Source organism: Grus americana, chromosome 3 (assembly GCF_028858705.1).
Source record: "Grus americana isolate bGruAme1 chromosome 3, bGruAme1.mat, whole genome shotgun sequence".
Lineage (NCBI taxonomy): Eukaryota > Metazoa > Chordata > Aves > Gruiformes > Gruidae > Grus > Grus americana.
The window spans coordinates 20,809,146-20,828,037 of NC_072854.1; the positions used below are offsets into that span (position 1 = coordinate 20,809,146).

An 18,892-nucleotide genomic window follows, 5' to 3' on the forward strand; every position below is an offset into this window, starting at 1 on the left:
TATTGGAATCAAGGTTGGGCCACTGGATTTATTTCTTACTCAGCTATACTTACAAGGAGTGCCCTGCACAGGCACTGAAATCCTGTCGCTGAAGGATTAATGGATAAGCACTTTTACAATAATCCTTTTGTTCATCTGTATTCCTTCAGCCTAGGAGTGCACAGGCTGTGCCCTGTGGACATCCCAGGGCTCAGCCTGGCACCTCTCCTGTTCCGAAGCCAAAATGCAGGTTTCTCATCACATGAAGGGCATTTGCCTGCCCAGCCACGTGATGAGGTGAAGATATGAAATAAGTAAATTGTCCTTTTGGTTATGCGTTGGATATAATTCTGATCATGGAATTATGACTGTAAGCATCTACAAAGTTCTTGAAAAAGATAGTAAAAAGGGGATTTGGTGCAAGAATAATTCACATGGCATCCTACCAGCTCTCTGCACATCTAAGGTGCCTGAATATGGAAATTGCAGGAAGCAAGCTGGACAAATTATTCTGAAGGAGGCAGGTTAGGCACTGATACTTATCTAGAGGAAGGTTTTTTTAAATGGGACTTGTGCTTGCTACTTTAAAGTTTTTCCTTCACAAGCAAATTGAGCCTCTGTTCAAATAAATAAAACAGCTACTTTAGAACCTGATACAAATTTGCACAATCCATTTCCAGTCTGCTAAGAAGTCCTAAGGAACAGTGGAGGAGGCCAGAAAGCCCACAGTCACTTCTGCATGGGGAAAAGTGGGTTTAATCCTGATTAAGCCTATAAATTTTTTAAATTAAAACATTTGTGAAAAGTTTTTCTACAAGGTGTATGGAAAATTTTTTATTTACCATTCTTTAATAGTTTTAAAACAAGTAAGAGTTCCTTATATGCTTTATTGTTGATACAGAGAGGCCAAGAATTACATCAGAGCCTCAGGATGTGGACGTTACCTCAGGGAATACAGTGTACTTCACTTGCAGAGCTGAAGGCAATCCTAAACCAGAAATTATCTGGCTTCGAAACAAGTAAGTTTAGAAGAGGAAGAGAGAAAATTGATGTGCATGTTTGTCCGGCTGTATGTACATTTCTGGGTGCATGTCCACACGCCTTACTTGCTAATATATGGACTAGTTACAATAGAAATGTTATAATTAAAAGAAGTACATGAAGTAATAATGGCCCAGATCTGTTTTATTAGTAATTCTAAACACTTAAAAGCTGATAACTTTAGAAAATATTAATTCATGACTGTAATACTATTGGTAAGATTTTCAACTGTAGTTATGCCTGCAAAGTTGCTCACACCTGTAAACCTGTAAATCATTTGTATCTAAGTACCAGGCAATCCAATAGGGACGTGTTGCACGTGCAGTCTGTGGGTTTAGCTAGTGTTTGCATACTCTGTGCAGGTCTGTTTGCATTACATTTTGAGGCAAAGCAAAAGCTACTTTTTTAAAGGACTCCAGCTTGATAAGAGTTACGTTTCAGAGGAGGTCTTCCTTAAGGCCAGCTCCTCAGAGGCAGCTTTCCTCCAAGGTGTAGCTCCATCCCAGAAGAGGGGAGGTATTTCAATTTCCAGGCTCCCCAGACCAGTACATGGAGGGGAGGCAAGTGCTTATGTCACAAGATTGCAGGGTGACTCAGGTTGGAGGGGATCTCAGGAGGTCTCCAGTGCAGCCTCCTGCTCAAAGCAGGTTCATACCAGGTTGCTATATCCAATTAGGTCCTAAAAACCTCCAAGGATGGATGTGGCACAAGCACTCTGTGCAACCTGCTCCATTGCTTCTCCTCACTGCTCAGGGGATGGAGGAAAGTGCCTATCAAGAATGTGCATCTTTCAGCAGCCCAAGGGCCAGCCTGCTGCAGAGTGGCTGCTCGAGCTCTGCCCAGAGCCTGGCTCCCTCCAGCCCCGCTGGGCACAGCTCCGCTGAACCAGCCACATGGTAGCACATTGCCTCCCTTAAACTGATGCTAATTTACAACGGACACGTGCATTGTGAGTTTACCACTAGTTTATTCAGACTTCGGCTTAATAATGCTCTTATACAAATGGAAAACCTGATCTGGAAAATAAATTCCCTCACATTTTGTATTAGCAAATGAACCATTTTAGTTTGTTAGCTGCTGATAAAATGGAACGATATAGAGTCCTGGTTCTGTAGCTTTGTGCTGACGTCAGTAAGAGCCCCACGTGCAGCAAGGGTACAGCGTTTATGGAGTATGTCAAGAACAGAGTCTTGAGCTTGGATAGTATAATTATTTCATTAAAATTTTCTTTGGCTCGTGTACTCTTTATAATAAACAAAGAAAACATGTATTCAGAATACACATATGAAAGAGTTTTAAGAAGAAATTTGAGCTTGGGGTGTGGGATTATTGACTCTGGCTTGTTTCCTGGCTGCATGAATGAGAGCAAAGCTCTTTGCAAGGTAGTTGAATATGGCAAGATTTCAGTCAAAAGCCGTCGACCTGTTGAGCGGTATGTTGAATAGATCAGCAGTCAGGCTGGGTTTTGTACATAGGGGGTGAGATCTCATCCCTCCTCTGTGCTTTCTTCATCATGTAGTGAGGGATGGAGCGAGAAACAGTTCCTTTAATAAAAAACCCTAAGCGTTCTTAGTTAATGTCACAGAAATGCATCCATGACGTAGCCTGAAGACCTAATCTTAATTTACAAATTATAATTGGGTTCATTAGTGCTCCTCAAGCAATCCAGACAGAGGTTAGCACAAAGATGATTTTGTAGCAAATAGCACCTCTCCTAGTAGAAAGTATCTTGAGTATTGAACTTACATGATATACTTCCAGTGGAAACATTTTAAATTGATTTGCCAGTTAGAACAGCCTTAAAGGAGAATGAGACCAGGTGTTTATATTTTGTTAACTTTTTTCCCTCATTACAGTATTTTGTTTTTCCGTTTTGAAGATGTAATACTTGTATAAGCAAAATAGGTTCATTTTTTGGTTTTCCTCCTCTTCTCTTTAGGAGACAACTAAAATTTCTATTATTTTACTTAACACAGTAAAAACTTTTTTTCCCCAAGTTATTTTGGGTAATATATTTTGTTTTATTATTTGGCAGTTTTCTGTGCTTATGATTTAAAGGTTTAACTCCAGCAGATTCTTTTCTTCCCAGTAATGAGCTCAGTATGAAAGAAGATTCCCGTCTAAACTTGCTAGATGATGGCACGTTAATGATTCAGAACACTCAAGAAACAGACCAAGGCATTTACCAGTGCATGGCAAAAAATGTGGCTGGAGAAGTGAAAACTCAGGAAGTTACTCTTAGATACTTTGAGTCACCAGGTAAAGAACATCAAGTCTGAATTTTGCATTCAGACAGAGAATTGTTTTGATAAGAAGATTGCTAAAAATAAGATGCTTTGGCTCTCATATGTTCTTGACATGTTGATTCCTTGTGCTTGGGCATCTTAAGAACTAGATCATGAAGTTATAATATCCCTAGAACAAAAATGCAAGTCAGCCAATCTTTATTGTAGTATGCAATTCTGATGGTAGTCGTGCAGGCTGTTTGTAGAAAGGGTAGGAAAAGAGGCTGTTGGCATTGCGACGTTGCTCAGTGCAATAACGTTCTCTCTGGATACCTGAAAACCACAAGCTTCCAAACAGGCCAGTCATGAAAGCTTTGGCACGCTCTGTGCAGCCTGAATCTCTGCCTAGCCAGGGCTTCATGTTTGCAAGCACTAAATTCCTGTCCAGGACTGTAACATGTTTAAATTCCAAACTTTGCTGTGAGAAAATTTTGTTTTGACACTCAGGTGTCAGGTAAACTTAAAATGTCACTGCAACACGCACATGTAGTTGGGAAAAGTTACAAAAATGTAGCTTAATCAGTTTTGTCTTTTTGTGCACTTACAGTGATTTTTAGCCAGTTTGTTTTCTAGGTCTCAGTGTCTATGCCTCTGAAGAGGTCTTTATAAGCATCAGCAAATGAGAAGGAAATGTTTGAAAATTGTTTTAATGGGAGTTAAGAAAAAATATCAGTACAATTATATGAGCTTTTATTTTTTACCTATTGATATTTATAGATGTCTGCAGCTAGATTAGGCTTAAGGCAAGGCAGAGTTTGCACCAAGATTAGAAGTATCTTGGAACAAAGCTATTAAGAAACCCCTAGATTCCCCAAACTGTTGCAATATTCAGCTAAATTAGTGCTATGTGAGCTAAAAGTCATATTTAGGCATCGCTTTTTTCTCACAGCCCGTCCAAGTTTTGTGATTCACCCACAAAATACCGAAGTGCTAGTTGGAGAGAGCGTTACCTTGGAGTGCAGCGCAACTGGGCACCCTCAGCCGCGGATTACCTGGACCAAAGGCGACAGAACCCCTTTACCAAGTGACCCTCGCATCACGATAACTCCATCGGGAGGACTTTACATACAAAATGTGAAGCAGGAGGACAGTGGCGAGTACACCTGTTTTGCAACTAACAGCATAGATAATATCCACGCGACTGCATACATCATAGTCCAAGGTGAGTAACATCAAGCTAGGAGTGACATGCTGTAAAACATATTAGGAAGAGTATATTGCTTCAAATTGTATGGGTTTGTCTTTTTTTCTGAATTGTCAGAGTGAAACTAAAACCATAAGAGTTTTTTGTTTTAATTACACTATTCTAGTGTAGTCCATAGGAAAGTTGCTATACATTTCACTCAGAGTAATATATTATATACTCGTTCTCTGAAAGCTAAGTTTCATTGATTATTCTCAGAAGTGAATCACTGGTGTTTTGAAATGTGTATTTCTTATTGTACATTTTGTTTGCCTATAGGAAGAAACATACAGTGTCCAGTTTGTGGGGGACTAAATGTTTCCTGTAACAGGTAGCAATCCTAGAAATTAGAATGTGTGTCTGGAGTACTAGAAATGGAGTTTCAAGTACAGATCTCTGGTGCCTTTCTTCTGTAAATACTTGAGTGAGTGTGGGTACATTTTCTCCTGAGTTTTGTGGAAACTATCATTGCCAGCTGAGGCGTTAGCATAGCTTTTCTGCAAAACAAAAGTCAAAGTACTCTAACTTATTGTGATCACAATAATTTTGGTCTGCATGTCAATAGTATGACTGTAAGTATTTTGAGAACATAATATCAAAAAGCTTCCTATATTGGTGGAGAATATTTTTTTTGCAAATGTTTTAATGCTGAAACTTTTATTTGCAAAACATTTTGAGTAACTGTTAAGTTTTCTTCTGTCGTCATGTTAAGATCTCTAATTGGCAGACAGTTTTGGTTGCAAATGCTTTGTTAATGAGTTCAATTTTTAAAGCTATACACAACTTGTCCATGTGGTTTGTGCATTTATCATTCACCAATGGGTGACTGTGTTTGGAGAGCTGAACAAATTCCTTCTTGCACCGCTAATACCATGGTGTTACAGCAAAAACTGGCCTGCACTCCACTCACTGCTTTCCTTTTGTGTAAAGAAGAACGCGAGCGTCTCAGGATGGTTTTGACTACATTGCATTTTCTTCACAATTTAGTTGAGGATTTTTTGAGAGAAAGAGAAGGTATTTTTAATCCAGGGAACACTCCATGTTTGATGCTACAAGTCTTACTATGCCTCTTATTTTGGATCTGTGACAGTAGATCCCAGAGGTCTTCACTGACACCAGGGCCAGGTTGTGAGGGAGATGTTCCTGTTGCACAAGTGGCTACCCTATAGCAGTCACACTGTAAAAGAGTTCCATTAGAATCTCTTTTCCCACCAGTTAGAGCTATTTGAGTCATGCAGGAAACTGTATGTAATTTCAGAGAGTCATGCATTTTTCAGTAATTTTTTTTTAACCAGTTTGTTTTCTCTTCCGTAGCTCTACCTCAGTTTACTGTCACTCCTCAAGACAAAACAGTGATTGAAGGACAAACCGTTGACTTCCCTTGTGAAGCGCAAGGCTATCCCCAGCCTGTTATTGCCTGGACTAAAGGAGGTAAGCTTGTTCCATTTTTACTTTTAATCTACTGGAATAGTTTAGCTGTCATTTTGGAATCACTCATGCATTGAAAGGAATTGCGTGTATTTGTTTAGATGCCTCAGTCTCTGAAGGAAACAGGGCTCATCTCTTCCTGCTTTAGCTAGGAAAGGCAAGGTGTCCCACAGAAGCTAACTGCCCAAGCATTTTTCATTATTCAGTAAAAAAGAGTCACTGAAAAAAAAAAAAGTTTCCCTAATAGATTCCTAACAATAAATATGAGATAATAAGAAATATGAGACAAATCACATGTGGCAATACCTATCACTGCTGGTTTACTGCAGAAGAAATGGAGATGACTGTCATTAACTGGCTATCTGAAACTAGGTGGGATGTGCTTTCTTCAGAAACCAGAACTGTCCAACCTATAACTGTATTTCTGTCACTTAATGCACATTGACAGGAACGCTGCGGTGCGCTCTGCTGACTGTTTTATCAGGTTGAGGCTGTAAAGGCATTAAGCCAAATCCAGCAGGAAGAAATACTGTAGTGGATGTTTAATCAGGAAGTAAATATTCCAGTTGAATCAAATGAAATAGCTCTAGCAGGCAAAACAACTGTTAGGAAATTCTGAATTATGGTAGATAAAGCAGATTTTTAACAAACTCTTGGTCATTTTGATGCTGATAACGTCCCTGTTTCTCACTCTACCAAGACTGCTCCAATCAAATGAAATGTCCAGAAAGGAAGAATAGCATACGGACACTGATGTGCCTTTATTTCATTTCTATTACATTCTGTTTTTTCAGGGCTGTACGTATTTTGCTATGAAATCTCAAGATAGCCTAGGCAGATGAGATGAATTGTGTCTTACACATATGGCAATAATATGAAATGAACAGTAATACCCGTTGGTGTCCTTATGATGCCTTCTCATTCAGCCGCTTTATCATGCTCCTTAAATTAAATTTATTTCTACCACAAACAGAGAAGACATCAGGATTATGATTGTGTGCATATGTATGTTTTATTTGCTTTGCATGTTTATCTTCTGGAAAGTAAAGGTTTCAACCTTTTTTTTTTTTTAAGAGACTATAATTTTTCCAATGTTTTATCCAATTTAAAATCTTCTGGATTTTCCTTTTTCTGACACAAAGGGACTTTGTTCTGCACTGCTATAAATAGCAAATGCTGTTGCTCTGTGTTTCAGGAGGCCAGTTGTCTGTTGACAGAAGACACTTAGTTTTATCCTCTGGAACCCTAAGGATTTCCAGGGTTGCTCTGCATGACCAGGGACAGTATGAATGCCAAGCTGTCAACATTATTGGATCTCAACGAATTGTTGTATACCTGACTGTACAGCCTAGAGGTGTGTTCTCCTTGTACAGCTGCTGGAAAAAAATAAACCCAAAAAATTTAAGCTTATGCTAGAATTCACAGTACTGTGTTTGATCTTTTTTTTTTTCCTAAAATATAAGATTGAGAATTAATTATTTTTGATGACAGAAAATGTTAATATGAAGTAGTTTATCTTTGTTTAGAATTAAAAAAGCTTTTGAAACAGAGATTGAATAGTTCTTGGGCTTTTCTTCAGGACTTTTGCTGCATTTTACAATGATTCTAAGTTGCTTGTTTTTAATTATAAGATGCTTTATTAGTTTTTATAAATTGAGCATGTGGGACTGTGATCTGTGTTGTTCCATGTCACCTGAAGACTAAATAAGCTTGCAACTAAACATGGCCTTTTTTGATAAAAGCTTGTTAGAATGAGGTTATATCTTTTGTTGTTTAGAAAACTTGCTGTTTAGGGTATTGCTAATGTTTCACATTTCTGATCATTATTTCTGAGTATATCTATTTTTAGATTTCAGGTGTTTTTTAACAAATAACGTGTATGGATACTTACCAGTATTTATACAAAATATCATTCCTTTAGAACAGTCTGTCTTCTGTGAACGAGGTTTATCTGATTTACTTTTTTGTAAAGAATGGAGGTCTGCTTTGTGGATGACATTATTCCTATGCTCAGGAAAGTGTTTTATTTTGTGAAAAGACTTATAAGACTTATAAGACTCTATGCTGTTAGGTGTTCAAAAAATGTGTAGACGTGGCACTTCGGGACATGGCTTAGTAGACTTGGTGGTGTTGGGTTGACGGTTGGACTTGATGATCTCAGAGGTTTTTTCCAACCTTAAAGATTCTATGATTCTATGATTCTACCTAAATAGTGTTATTAACATAATATTTTGATGTCCAGAAACAGAACACAGTGAAACGTCATTCCTTATACCTAAAATAAGCAGACACAGAAAAAAAAACCCTACTCCATTTGTCGTATGCTTTTCTTCAAGTAAATTCTAAGTAAGCTACTTCTAAGATTAATTAGAATCATATTAATATTTAACATTTAGTTAAGTACTTTGGTATTTAACTAAATTCAAGGAGATTAAACGTTTAATACAAAGCATTTCCTGTTAATTACCTAATTTTAAACAGTATTTTAGTGAAAGAGCCTCAAATGTCTTCCTAAGCGAAGATGTTTGTCAGAAAAAATTTCCATTGATTTTTCTTACTTAAGAGTAGTACTAGGAGATTGATTTGTCAAAATCAAGATTTTTTTCACCTATATAAAATTGTTGACTAAAATTCCATAAAACAAAAGTCAATTTTAAAAAGTTTTATAACCTTCCAGCTGTGTTAAACTTCACTGAACTTGAGTAAAGTTTAATAAAATGATTGTTGTGTAACTTGGGTTGCAAAATCCACACCAAAAGATAGTAAATACAAGATTGAAGGCTGCATAATTGGAGCTCTCCATACATTCATTGCAATGCTATTTTCAGTTGTGTAAGAAGAGAAAACTTTTTCTTCTGGGCTGCTAACAAAAGGACTGTTCATCTGAGGAATGTCTAGTCGGTGGTCACTGTGGCTAAATCTGTATTAATGAATACAGATGAATGGTCCAGGTCTGTCTGGTGGCATGACATGGCTCACATCCACAGAGCCAGACTCTTACCTCCCAGTGCCAGACGCCTGCCTCTGGATGCCTTATTTGAAATGGTTTCTGGTCCTTGATAACCATTTGCGTACAAACAATTTAACACCAAGGACAGATTTGAATGCTAGTATAAATGTATGTATGCTGGGTGGTTAAATACTTCTCTGTAAAAGCACAACCCCCTTCCACCCCCCACCCCCCAAAAATACTGATATGTTACAGCAGAAATACAGTTTTTAATGTCTTCATAATCTTGTATGTGCTTCTTATGATGATATCTGAGGGCTGGATGTCAATCCAGATTTGAAGGAAATTAGGATTTAAAAATACATTCATTTTCTTCACACTGGATTTAGGTAACTGTACCCTGTGTCCTTAAAATGGAAGGTGATTTTTTTGTATTTTAAAGCCTGGGACTCGTTGATGTCAGAGGGTAAGAGCTCTGTGAAGGCTTAGCACCTCAGCAAGTTGGTCTGGGAGAGTCAGAGTTGAATAAGTTGTGGAAAGTTTTGCTTTTATCATCTAAGAAATCTCTGTTGTTGCTATTTAAAAAAATTAAAACTTGAAAAAATGGCAGAATTGATTGAATATCCATTCTGGTGACTTTGTTCAGATTTAGCTGAGTAGCTAAATTTTTTTCAGAGCTCTTAATTTGTGGAACTTAAACCTTTTTTGGCAGCTACTAGCCTGTTTTGTTAGAAGTTAAGAGTACTTAAAAATCAGCCTGAAGCAGACATCAAGAATAAGGAATTTTATCTCTAAGACAAACTTATAGGCAACTACAAACTTGCAGACAGAATAGGGTTATAGATTAAGAAATGTTGGGTAACTTAAAAAAAAAAGAAGAAAAAGCAGTGCTAACCTCTTTTTAGATCGTCTTTTGCACAAGTTGTATTTCCTACGTTGCCAATGTATCATTTGGTTTTTTAGTGACCCCTGTATTCGCCAGCGTTCCCAGTGACATGACAGTGGAGGTTGGCACAAACGTGCAGATCCCGTGCAGCGCTCAAGGAGAGCCAGAGCCAGTAATTACATGGAATAAGGTACTAGATATTTTTCTGGTTGTTGCGGAAAGGCGGTGGCCTTTCCATCTCTTCATAACTAGCTGTTTAAAGTGCACATCATCAAATTATTGCTTGCTCTGGTGTCTGAAAACATTACCTGAAGTTTGACCAGCAAATCTTCTTTAATACAGAGCATGGGTATGGATACCAATTCTGAATTTTTATATATATATATATATATATATATGGTTATGCAAATCATTATACAGACCAGCTAAAATTCATAATGCAGGCCTTAAAAGGCCTATGTATTTTAGTGACAGTTCTGTGAGACTATCCTATTAATATTCACACTTTCAATGATAATATAGACATATAGCAATAAAAAATACTGTATTGCTGAGCCCTTTGACACTGTTAGATTGACATTTTGGTAACCTCTCCGTGGCTTTGATTTCCATTGGTGCAATAATTATTATATCAACATATTAGTGAGAGTTATTAGCCGAGTTAACAGTGAATTAATGGGTTGCTAATATTGATCTTCAATTTTCCTGAGTATCATCTTCTCTTCAATTAGTGAGCATTAGAAAATATATTTTAATGTACCTTAAATAGCTTCTAAATGCATAACACATGAAGAATTGATACACATGAAGCACTTGAGATCTTTTTTGTTTGGTTGATTTTGAGTAAAATCAAATATATATGTTCTCAAGAGGTGCTCTCTTATTTTATGTGATGAGGACCTGTAACTATTAAAATACTTTTATTTATAAAAATGAGTACTTCAAAAAGTAAATAAATACACTGTGCAATTTAGAAGTACGTGCAAGTCCTCCTGTCAACATAACTGTGTGAGTTCTTTGTATAAATTGGACTGTTATCATAGCATATGAAATATAAATATAAAATAAAATGTAAAAATAAAAGTGAAAAAGAAGACAAAAATTCATGTTTGAAAATAATGAGTATTTAGAATAACTAAACGTCGTGCTTTGCTGCAGGATGGAGTACAGGTAACTGAGAGTGGAAAATTTCATGTTAGTCCAGAGGGATTTCTTACCATTCGTGATGTTGGCACAGCTGATGAAGGTCGATATGAATGTGTTGCCCGGAACACCATAGGATACTCCTCTGTTAGTATGGTGCTCAGTGTTAACGGTAAGGTGTATGAATCAGGTATGAGTTAGATTAGTAGTTTTATTCTAACTGCTTAATTTGTAAGATGCAAAAAAGTTAATCAAATGTTCAATTACTTCTTTTATTAGTATTTTTCTTTTTCTCCAATAATCCTCTCTTGTTCTTTTTTTTTCTTTTTTTTCTTTTTTTTCCCTTCATTTAGTTCAGGCAACTATCTGCACAGATGTAAGATGGGAATATGTCAGCCAAAATGTCTCTAGGAGTTAAGCTTCAAAACAAACAATGCTTTAGGCTCCAGTTAGTCATACTACTTTCCTCTTGAGATATTATTTGGACCTGTTAGACTTTACTAGTCAAATACACAGCCTAATCTTTAGGGATAACTTCACAAAAAGTCCTGTGGCATCTTTAAAGGGGCACTTACAGCACGTGGTTGAAAAATTAGGCTGCAATCACTGTGAAAGAATTCAGGAAAGTCATAATGCTCTTAAGATGCTAAAGGAGAAAACAGGGAAAAAAAAGAATATTTTGAGCTTACTCTAATTATTTGAGAATAGTAATGGCAAGTAATAGTTATTAATTACTAATATGTAATACTTGGTAATAAAACAGCCAAAGAGGCTAAGGAAATAACTTTGTTACACAGATTAATCCTAATGCTTTTCTGACTTATGGATTAAAACTGCTGATTTTTCAGACTCATTTTGATGGAAAATATTAAGGAAACTTTGATTTTTTGTCTTTCAGTAGAAAGTATGATGCAATATTTTTGTATCATTGAAAAATGAGTATTGAGCAGTAATTTCTTTAACATATTGGATATTGTTTCCCACTGTTATGTCAGATGTTCTTTATTTTGTTTACTAAATTCATAAGTATATATCAGTGATTTTTCTAATGTATTGATTACCATGATATCAATCACATGGTATCAACAAAACTATGATGTTCCCTGGCTTAAGTTGCTTTTAGTAAACTATCAATCTATCCCCTCCTCTATCAAAAATAATGTTTCTTTAATCTGTAAAGATGATTTCTGAAAGAAAAATTGCAGGACTGGGAATAATGGAATGATAAGGTTTCATTTACCTATATGAAGTCTGCAAATGAAAGAAAGTCCATAAAAGTTATTAATCTTGGTTACTCTGGAGATGCATAGAAAAAAAAGTGTTTGTTTTTTTGTTTGTTTGTTTGGTTGGTTTTTTTTAAAGAATAGCTAGATCTCAAATCAATAAGAGCTCTGAAAAGTGAAACCATGAATTGAACTATAACCCCAATGGAAACCAGTTTCATTCATGTAGTGCGGGTGTCAACTGCTCATTCTCATCTGCTGAAATTAGTAAACCACACAACTGCAGTATTTAATTGTAACGTGGTTGTTTTTCTTGTAAACTGTAGCATCAATAAACCTAAAAGTAGTGAAACTACCCTTGATTAATCTGCATTCAATCTGAAACTGTAAATGATGCATCTCCTTAAAACTAGTGGGATGTCAGATACTGTTTCTGTATGGTTGCTATAAAAATGAAGCTGTCAGAGAAGCAAGGAGGACAAGTGGACTGATTATAGGTACAGGTTACTTGCTATCTGGATAGTATTAATAATGGCATAGCCAGAAATGCCTAAAAACTTACATGTCAGCATTTCTTTTAAACAAAGATAGTGTTTTATGATTTTTCCTAATGCATAACAATCTTTTCTTAAGATTGAGAGAGAATCAAGGCGAGTGTGTAGAAGCTGGGGGGCAGGTTTTGCTAGCCATGTTTGATAATATTTTAAAGATGCTTTTTTTTGCCGTTTTCTTTTGTCCTTTTCTGTTGTTTTGTAAAAGTCTCTGGATTAAGTGTAAGACAGGATGTGTGTGGATTACGTTTTCATTGCTTACAAAAATTGCCATTTCTCTCCTCCCCCCACAAAAAAAAGGTATTGTGTGAAAGTCTTGCAGGGAGCTTTAATTTTTAATATTTATCAGTTTAAAAAGACAACTTCTGGCAGCAAATAGTCTAAACAAAAATAAAGTACAGTATAGTTAACATGTGATCAAGGTTTATGATTCAGCCCCCGTGTACCATTAATCAGAATGACAGCTCTGCAAAACACGTATCTAAAGTGAACACCGAGATTACATCTGTCGTAGACAGCACTAGGGAAGGTAACCAGCCACCAGATTTTTACGATCTGCAATGTTGCAGTGTTAAGATGGTTCATGGCACACAAGCACTCTCTGAAACACCTAAAATGAGGGTAGCAAACCTGTAAATGATATTTCTCCGTAAAATAAGTCGCTTATCTGGTAATGTTTCTGTATGTTTGCTATGAAAATGAAGCTGTCAAGCAAGGAGGGCAGTTGGTAATCAGGACAGATCAGGGACTATTGCCGTTAGGCACTGTGCAAAGGATCAGCGCATTTTGGATGCTGGGAGTACGTTGTCAGCAGCTCAAGGCAGCTGGCCTCAGGGCAGAGAAAGGGGCTTGGGCTATAGGGTGCCAGGGACTGTTTTATTTGACAGTAGAGATTGTTACATTTGATTACCCAGGTCTAGACTCTGAAACTCATATAGACACAGCCTAAGCTGCCAGTTATGAAGGAATAATAAAATATTGCCTAGAGAAGAAAAAAGAAAAAAAGCCATGAAAAGCTTGCAAACAACGTTCTTTTTTTTTTCATGTCAGCTGATTTTGTACATCTGCTGATTTTATTCCAGTGTATTTGCTTTGGACTTTTTCCCTACTTTACCCTTCTTCCTATGTGACTTTTCCAATCTAAACATACTCTGGAAATTGTTAGCTGTTACCCCTGGATCTGGTAGTTCTTGGTTTAGGCTGAAAGGAAGGTTATTAGCCTTAGATATGTTGTACAAACATGCAGCTGCAACTGAGTGCTGTATAAAAAGGCAGATGAATGGGGCTATGCATTAGTGAGTTTCCAGTATTATGCAGAGTTGTTAAATAGCTTTTAAGCATGTGATTTTTAACGTAGTATTTAAAAGCTAGATAGTTTTAAAGTAGAAAACAAAGTAGTGATCAAAATAAATAAAATATTTATATCCCTTTAAAATTGATGTGTGTTGTTTACTAGACTAAGCTCGGGAGAGGAGCAATGTTAATTTACTGTAGCTATTTGGGAATATATAAAGTTCTGTGGGTTTTTAAATTTTGGTTTTTTTGTGGTTTATTAATTTTGTTCTGAAATCTCTTTGAATTTATGTGATGCATATGTTATAAAAGGCAAACTAAGTCTGTCAGTATTTTCCACTTGTAAGACATTCCTGTAAATCCTTTAAATTCTTACATTGAATTCAGTACTAATTGAAAACAAAGGGAATGCTTGCATTGATTTCAATGCATATAGGTCAGGCTCTTGATATCAACACCTGAAAGCTGATAATACACCACACCAGAAAACAACCCTTAATAATAATTCATTTTTTCTGTGGTCATTTTTACTTGAAATTGTAGGACTAATTAATGGACAGTTAAACACTGTATGCATTTATCTTCACTTTGTTTTGGAATTATAAGCAAGCTGACTTTTAAACTTACATTAACTTCTGCTTTAAATTAATTTTGCTCTACTATAATATGCTTTGATAGAATTCCAAAATGGTTAAGAATTTTATATTTGGACAAACTAATGCTTAAAGAACAAGGGTTTACTTTGTACAACTGAAATGATGTCGTGTCTAGAGTCTGTTTTATAGAAGTATCTTTTTGTGTGTGGCCATTTTTGCAATAACATGTGAATTCCTCTTTCTGTAGTCCCTAATGTCAGCCGGAATGGAGATCCTTTTGTACAAACATCAATTGTGGAAGCAATTGCGACTGTTGACAGAGCAATAAATTCAACACGTACACATCTGTTTGACAGGTATCCCCTTCTTTTTTTTTGTATTAAGAAGTCAAAATTAATTTTGTATGTACTAGAAATAATGGAACATCTATTAAGCAAGAAGCCATTTTATTATTTAAATGACATTGTTAACATCCGGTTAGTTCTGGGAATACTCACAGTTTAACGTGTAAGGTTTCCTATTGTTTAAACACTCCTGTTGAGATCTGTACTCGCTGCAGCAGTTTTTCTGCTGAGATAATGTGTATTAAAAGGCTACTAAATATTTACTTGCTACTAAATTTTGAAAGTTTTATTATTTTATTAAATTGTTTGTTTGTTTGTTTGCCTTCCATTTTGAGATGAGTAACTAAGGTATGTACTAATCATGTTGCTGAACATTTATATGATTTAAGTAGTATTGTTATTTTGTAACAACTCCTGTGTATACTTACTATTCTTTTCAAATTATCTGTCAGTCGTCCTCGTTCTCCAAATGATTTGCTAGCCTTATTTCGATACCCAAGGGATCCATACACTGTTGAGCAAGCAAGAGCTGGGGAAATATTTGAAAGGACATTACAGCTTATTCAAGATCATGTACAAGATGGTCTAATGGTTGACCTGAATGGAACAAGTCAGTACTCTTTCCTTATTTTTCTGTGTTGAAGTGTATTTGCCTTCTTAAGTCATTATACTTCAAGAGACATTCATTTTCCAAGTCTGGGTCCCCATTACTTTAAAATCAGTGGAGTATTTGACGTTGCAAAACTTTACCAAATATATGTTTGCCGAATTTAGTCCTTGGTTTGCACACTGCTACATTATGGTTTAACTCAGTTTGTTTGAGCTCTCAAAGGACAGTGTTTTTATTTTTCCTCACGTTGACATATTAGGGAAAAATTCACGTTCAGATAACATGTTTGTTAACTCCCTGTGTGTTAATTCATTAGGACCATTGTTTCCTAGCAGAGCAGACTTTTTCTGTTATGTATTAAAAATAATGAGTATTTTGTTCATGTTTCTTTAAGCAAAACCATTTAGTGTCAGCATGCCTTGGCAAGGAGGAAAGATGATATAACAAGAAGGATTTGTATACTTTACAAACCAAGGTTTCTGGATGTACCACAATAATATTCTAAGAATTATTTGCCATTCATTCTTTAAGGGCGTATCAAACTAAGCTAATTGTTTCCTTTAACACTGATCTGATGTAAGAACAAATACAGTTTATGCTGCTTTTTATTAATAGCAGAAAAATGCGACGTTTAATATTTCTACCTTTTAGTTATTGCAGTCCAAGTTCGAATTCACGAAGTCCAGCTGGAGCATATACAACTAATGTGTGTAGATATGTGTGTGGATAGGCTTGAGGCATAGGACTGAAGCATTTGGAAATAATGACAGAGTTTTAGGAGAGCTTTTCAGACTTGAGACATAGCCAAAAGCTACACCAAAAATCTAGAGGAAATATTTTTACTTATTATATTCTTTTTGATGTTTATAATTGAGTATTTATTGTAACTTCCGAAAACTTTAACTCTGACCGTAAACTAGGCAAGTATTTATAAGACCAAAGACTGCAAGCTTTGTGGAGTACTGTAACATTTGCTAGTAAAAGAAGCTTGTTACTCATTATTAGAGCTGAGTAAATAATTTGTGATGAATAGTTTACCATGAAAACTTACTCAAAATTCTTCGAAGCCTTGGGTTTTTTAAGAGCAACTCGATTTAATTTGGTTCTCTGACTAGATGCATATGCAAGCATATTGAATATAATACTAGGACTATATGAAATCTGATGTGTGAGAATTGCTTGACTACTTTTCACTAGGATTTGTAATAGTGAAATTCAATCACCTAAAGTTTACCAAAAATTGGCATTAAATCATACAAATACATATTAATCAACACAAAATGAGGCAAGTTTCTGTGATACTGGAAATTCTGTTCACAACCAGAGCTTCTTTCTCAGCCCTACAAAATCCATAGAAACCTGGCTTGTAGGGAAAGTTGAATAGTAAAATAAATCTGTTTTCATTTAAATAGCTTAATGCTCAGATTTAATACTCATATATGTCCTTATTTGGTTTTATTTCAAAATGCAGAGCCCAATGAAAGGTGTTATTTAGCACTTTTGCATTGGGAACAGTTGAGAAACTCGGCAATTTCACATTCAGAGACTTTTTTTATGTAAAATCTTGGAATATCCCAAGGAAAGACTATGGAGCCAAATTCTCCTGTGCAGTGCCAGACTGTATAACAAGGGGAATGGCCACAAATTGCAGCTTGGGAGGTTCAGACTGGATGTTAGGAAACACTTTCTCTCCAGGAGGCCAGTGCAGTACTGGAACAACTTATCCAGAAAGGCTGAGGAGTCTTAGTCTTTGGAGGTTTTCAAGCCCACTAGACACGGATACAGCTGAGCTGATCCAGTGCTGGAGACAGCCTTGCTTCAAGCAGGAGCTTGGTCTGGGTAAGAGGTCCCGTTGTCGTGGTTTAACCCCAGCCAGTAACTGAGCACCACGCAGCCGGTCACTCACCCCTCCTCACCCCCAGTAGGATGGAGGGGAGAATGGAAAAAAAAAACTTGTAGGCTGAGATAAAGACAGTTTAATAGGATGTCAAAGGATAATAATAATAATAATAATAATAATAATAATAATATCATCAAGTGATGCACAAATGCATTGCTCACCACAGGTGGGAAAAAAAACCCATGTCCAGTCTGTTTCCAAGCAGTGATCCCTCCTCGCAGCCAGCTTCCCCAGTTCTATCCGGAGCATGACGTTCTATGGCAGGGAATGTCCCTTTGGCCAGTCTGGGTCAGCTGTCCTGGCTGTGCTCTCCCAGCTTCTGGTGCACCTGGCAGGGCACAGTGAGAAGCTGAAAAGTCCTTGACTTCATGCAGACACTACAACTACCTAGCAACAACTAAACCATCAGTGTGTTATCAACATTAGTCTCACCCTAAATCCAAAACACAACACTATACCAGCTACTAGAAAGAAAATTAATTCTATCCCAGCTGAAACCAGGACACCCTTCTAATCAATATTTCTATGACTCTATGAAACATCTTCCTTGCAGTTTGAATAAAAAATAGCTAATATTATGTAAATCGAGCTAACCAACTTCTAAGCACTGGAAATGCTCAGCACCCAGTCTTTTAGAAAGCAATGCCAGAATTAGTGCCTACAATGTGAGGGGGTAGTTAAGGGTCTGCGACTAGCATTTATGGCAGCATCCACTCTGCTCAGAAAGCCATCCAATCTAATCCATAGTTGAGACAATCCCTCCAACTTCTAAAAAGAGAAGCCGAACCTTTTATTTTAAATTGGTAATGAAGGTCATTCCACCCAAAACATTCAGAGTCAACTTTTGCTCACAACTTGATTTCAGAAATGTGGGTGGCAACCAGGATAACCACAGCAGACAAATGTTTATGTAAAGACTGCATGAATAATGATCATAAGGAAAGAACTTCCATGATGAATGAAGATCAGTTAAAAAGGAGTGCTATTATAAAGAAGATATGTTTTCTAGGTGTAGTTTTAGAATTAAACTGCCCTAGTAGCCAGCATATTATCAATAATATCATCAAAGAGTGTATTTTACTGCATTACCGAGTGGCACTTACCGGTTTTCTCTGTGGTTTATTTTTCTCTTTCCTAGTCTGGAGTATTCCATAAAATAATTTAAGTATGTCTACAAGGACAGGTTAGTTTTGCCTAATGCAAGCACTAGGTCTCTAATATCTTTGCTTTGACTTGTAAACCACTGGGAGTACACGTAGCCTGAGGCTGAGAAAACATAGATACCCTGACTGAGCACGGGTCCTGTCCCAGCTGAGCCGCTATGAGCAATCCAGTCCATGTCAAGGCAAAGTCAAAGAGGAGCTTTAGGTGGTTTGTTTGAAATTACCCTGCATTGTAGCAATTGGCATAGAGCAGCAGTGTTTCTAGTGCACATTTATGTGCTGAATGTAGATGAAGGTTGGTGTCTGCAGGCACGCTG

At 36.6% G+C, this 18,892-nt stretch overlaps 1 protein-coding gene across 2 annotated transcripts in view; it reads left to right on the top strand.

Annotated features, from left to right (window-relative positions):
• The window catches only part of PXDN (peroxidasin), a 92,230-nt gene that overhangs the window by 48,208 nt on the left and 25,130 nt on the right, over window positions 1–18,892 (top strand). For both annotated transcript variants that reach the window (XM_054821713.1, XM_054821715.1), the window contains 9 exons: window positions 881–998; window positions 3,110–3,279; window positions 4,195–4,467; window positions 5,803–5,919; window positions 7,112–7,270; window positions 9,830–9,942; window positions 10,911–11,067; window positions 14,806–14,914; window positions 15,355–15,512. In XM_054821713.1, coding sequence (XP_054677688.1) covers window positions 881–998; window positions 3,110–3,279; window positions 4,195–4,467; window positions 5,803–5,919; window positions 7,112–7,270; window positions 9,830–9,942; window positions 10,911–11,067; window positions 14,806–14,914; window positions 15,355–15,512 — 1,374 coding nt within the window. The remainder of the gene's footprint in view (window positions 1–880; window positions 999–3,109; window positions 3,280–4,194; window positions 4,468–5,802; window positions 5,920–7,111; window positions 7,271–9,829; window positions 9,943–10,910; window positions 11,068–14,805; window positions 14,915–15,354; window positions 15,513–18,892) is intronic.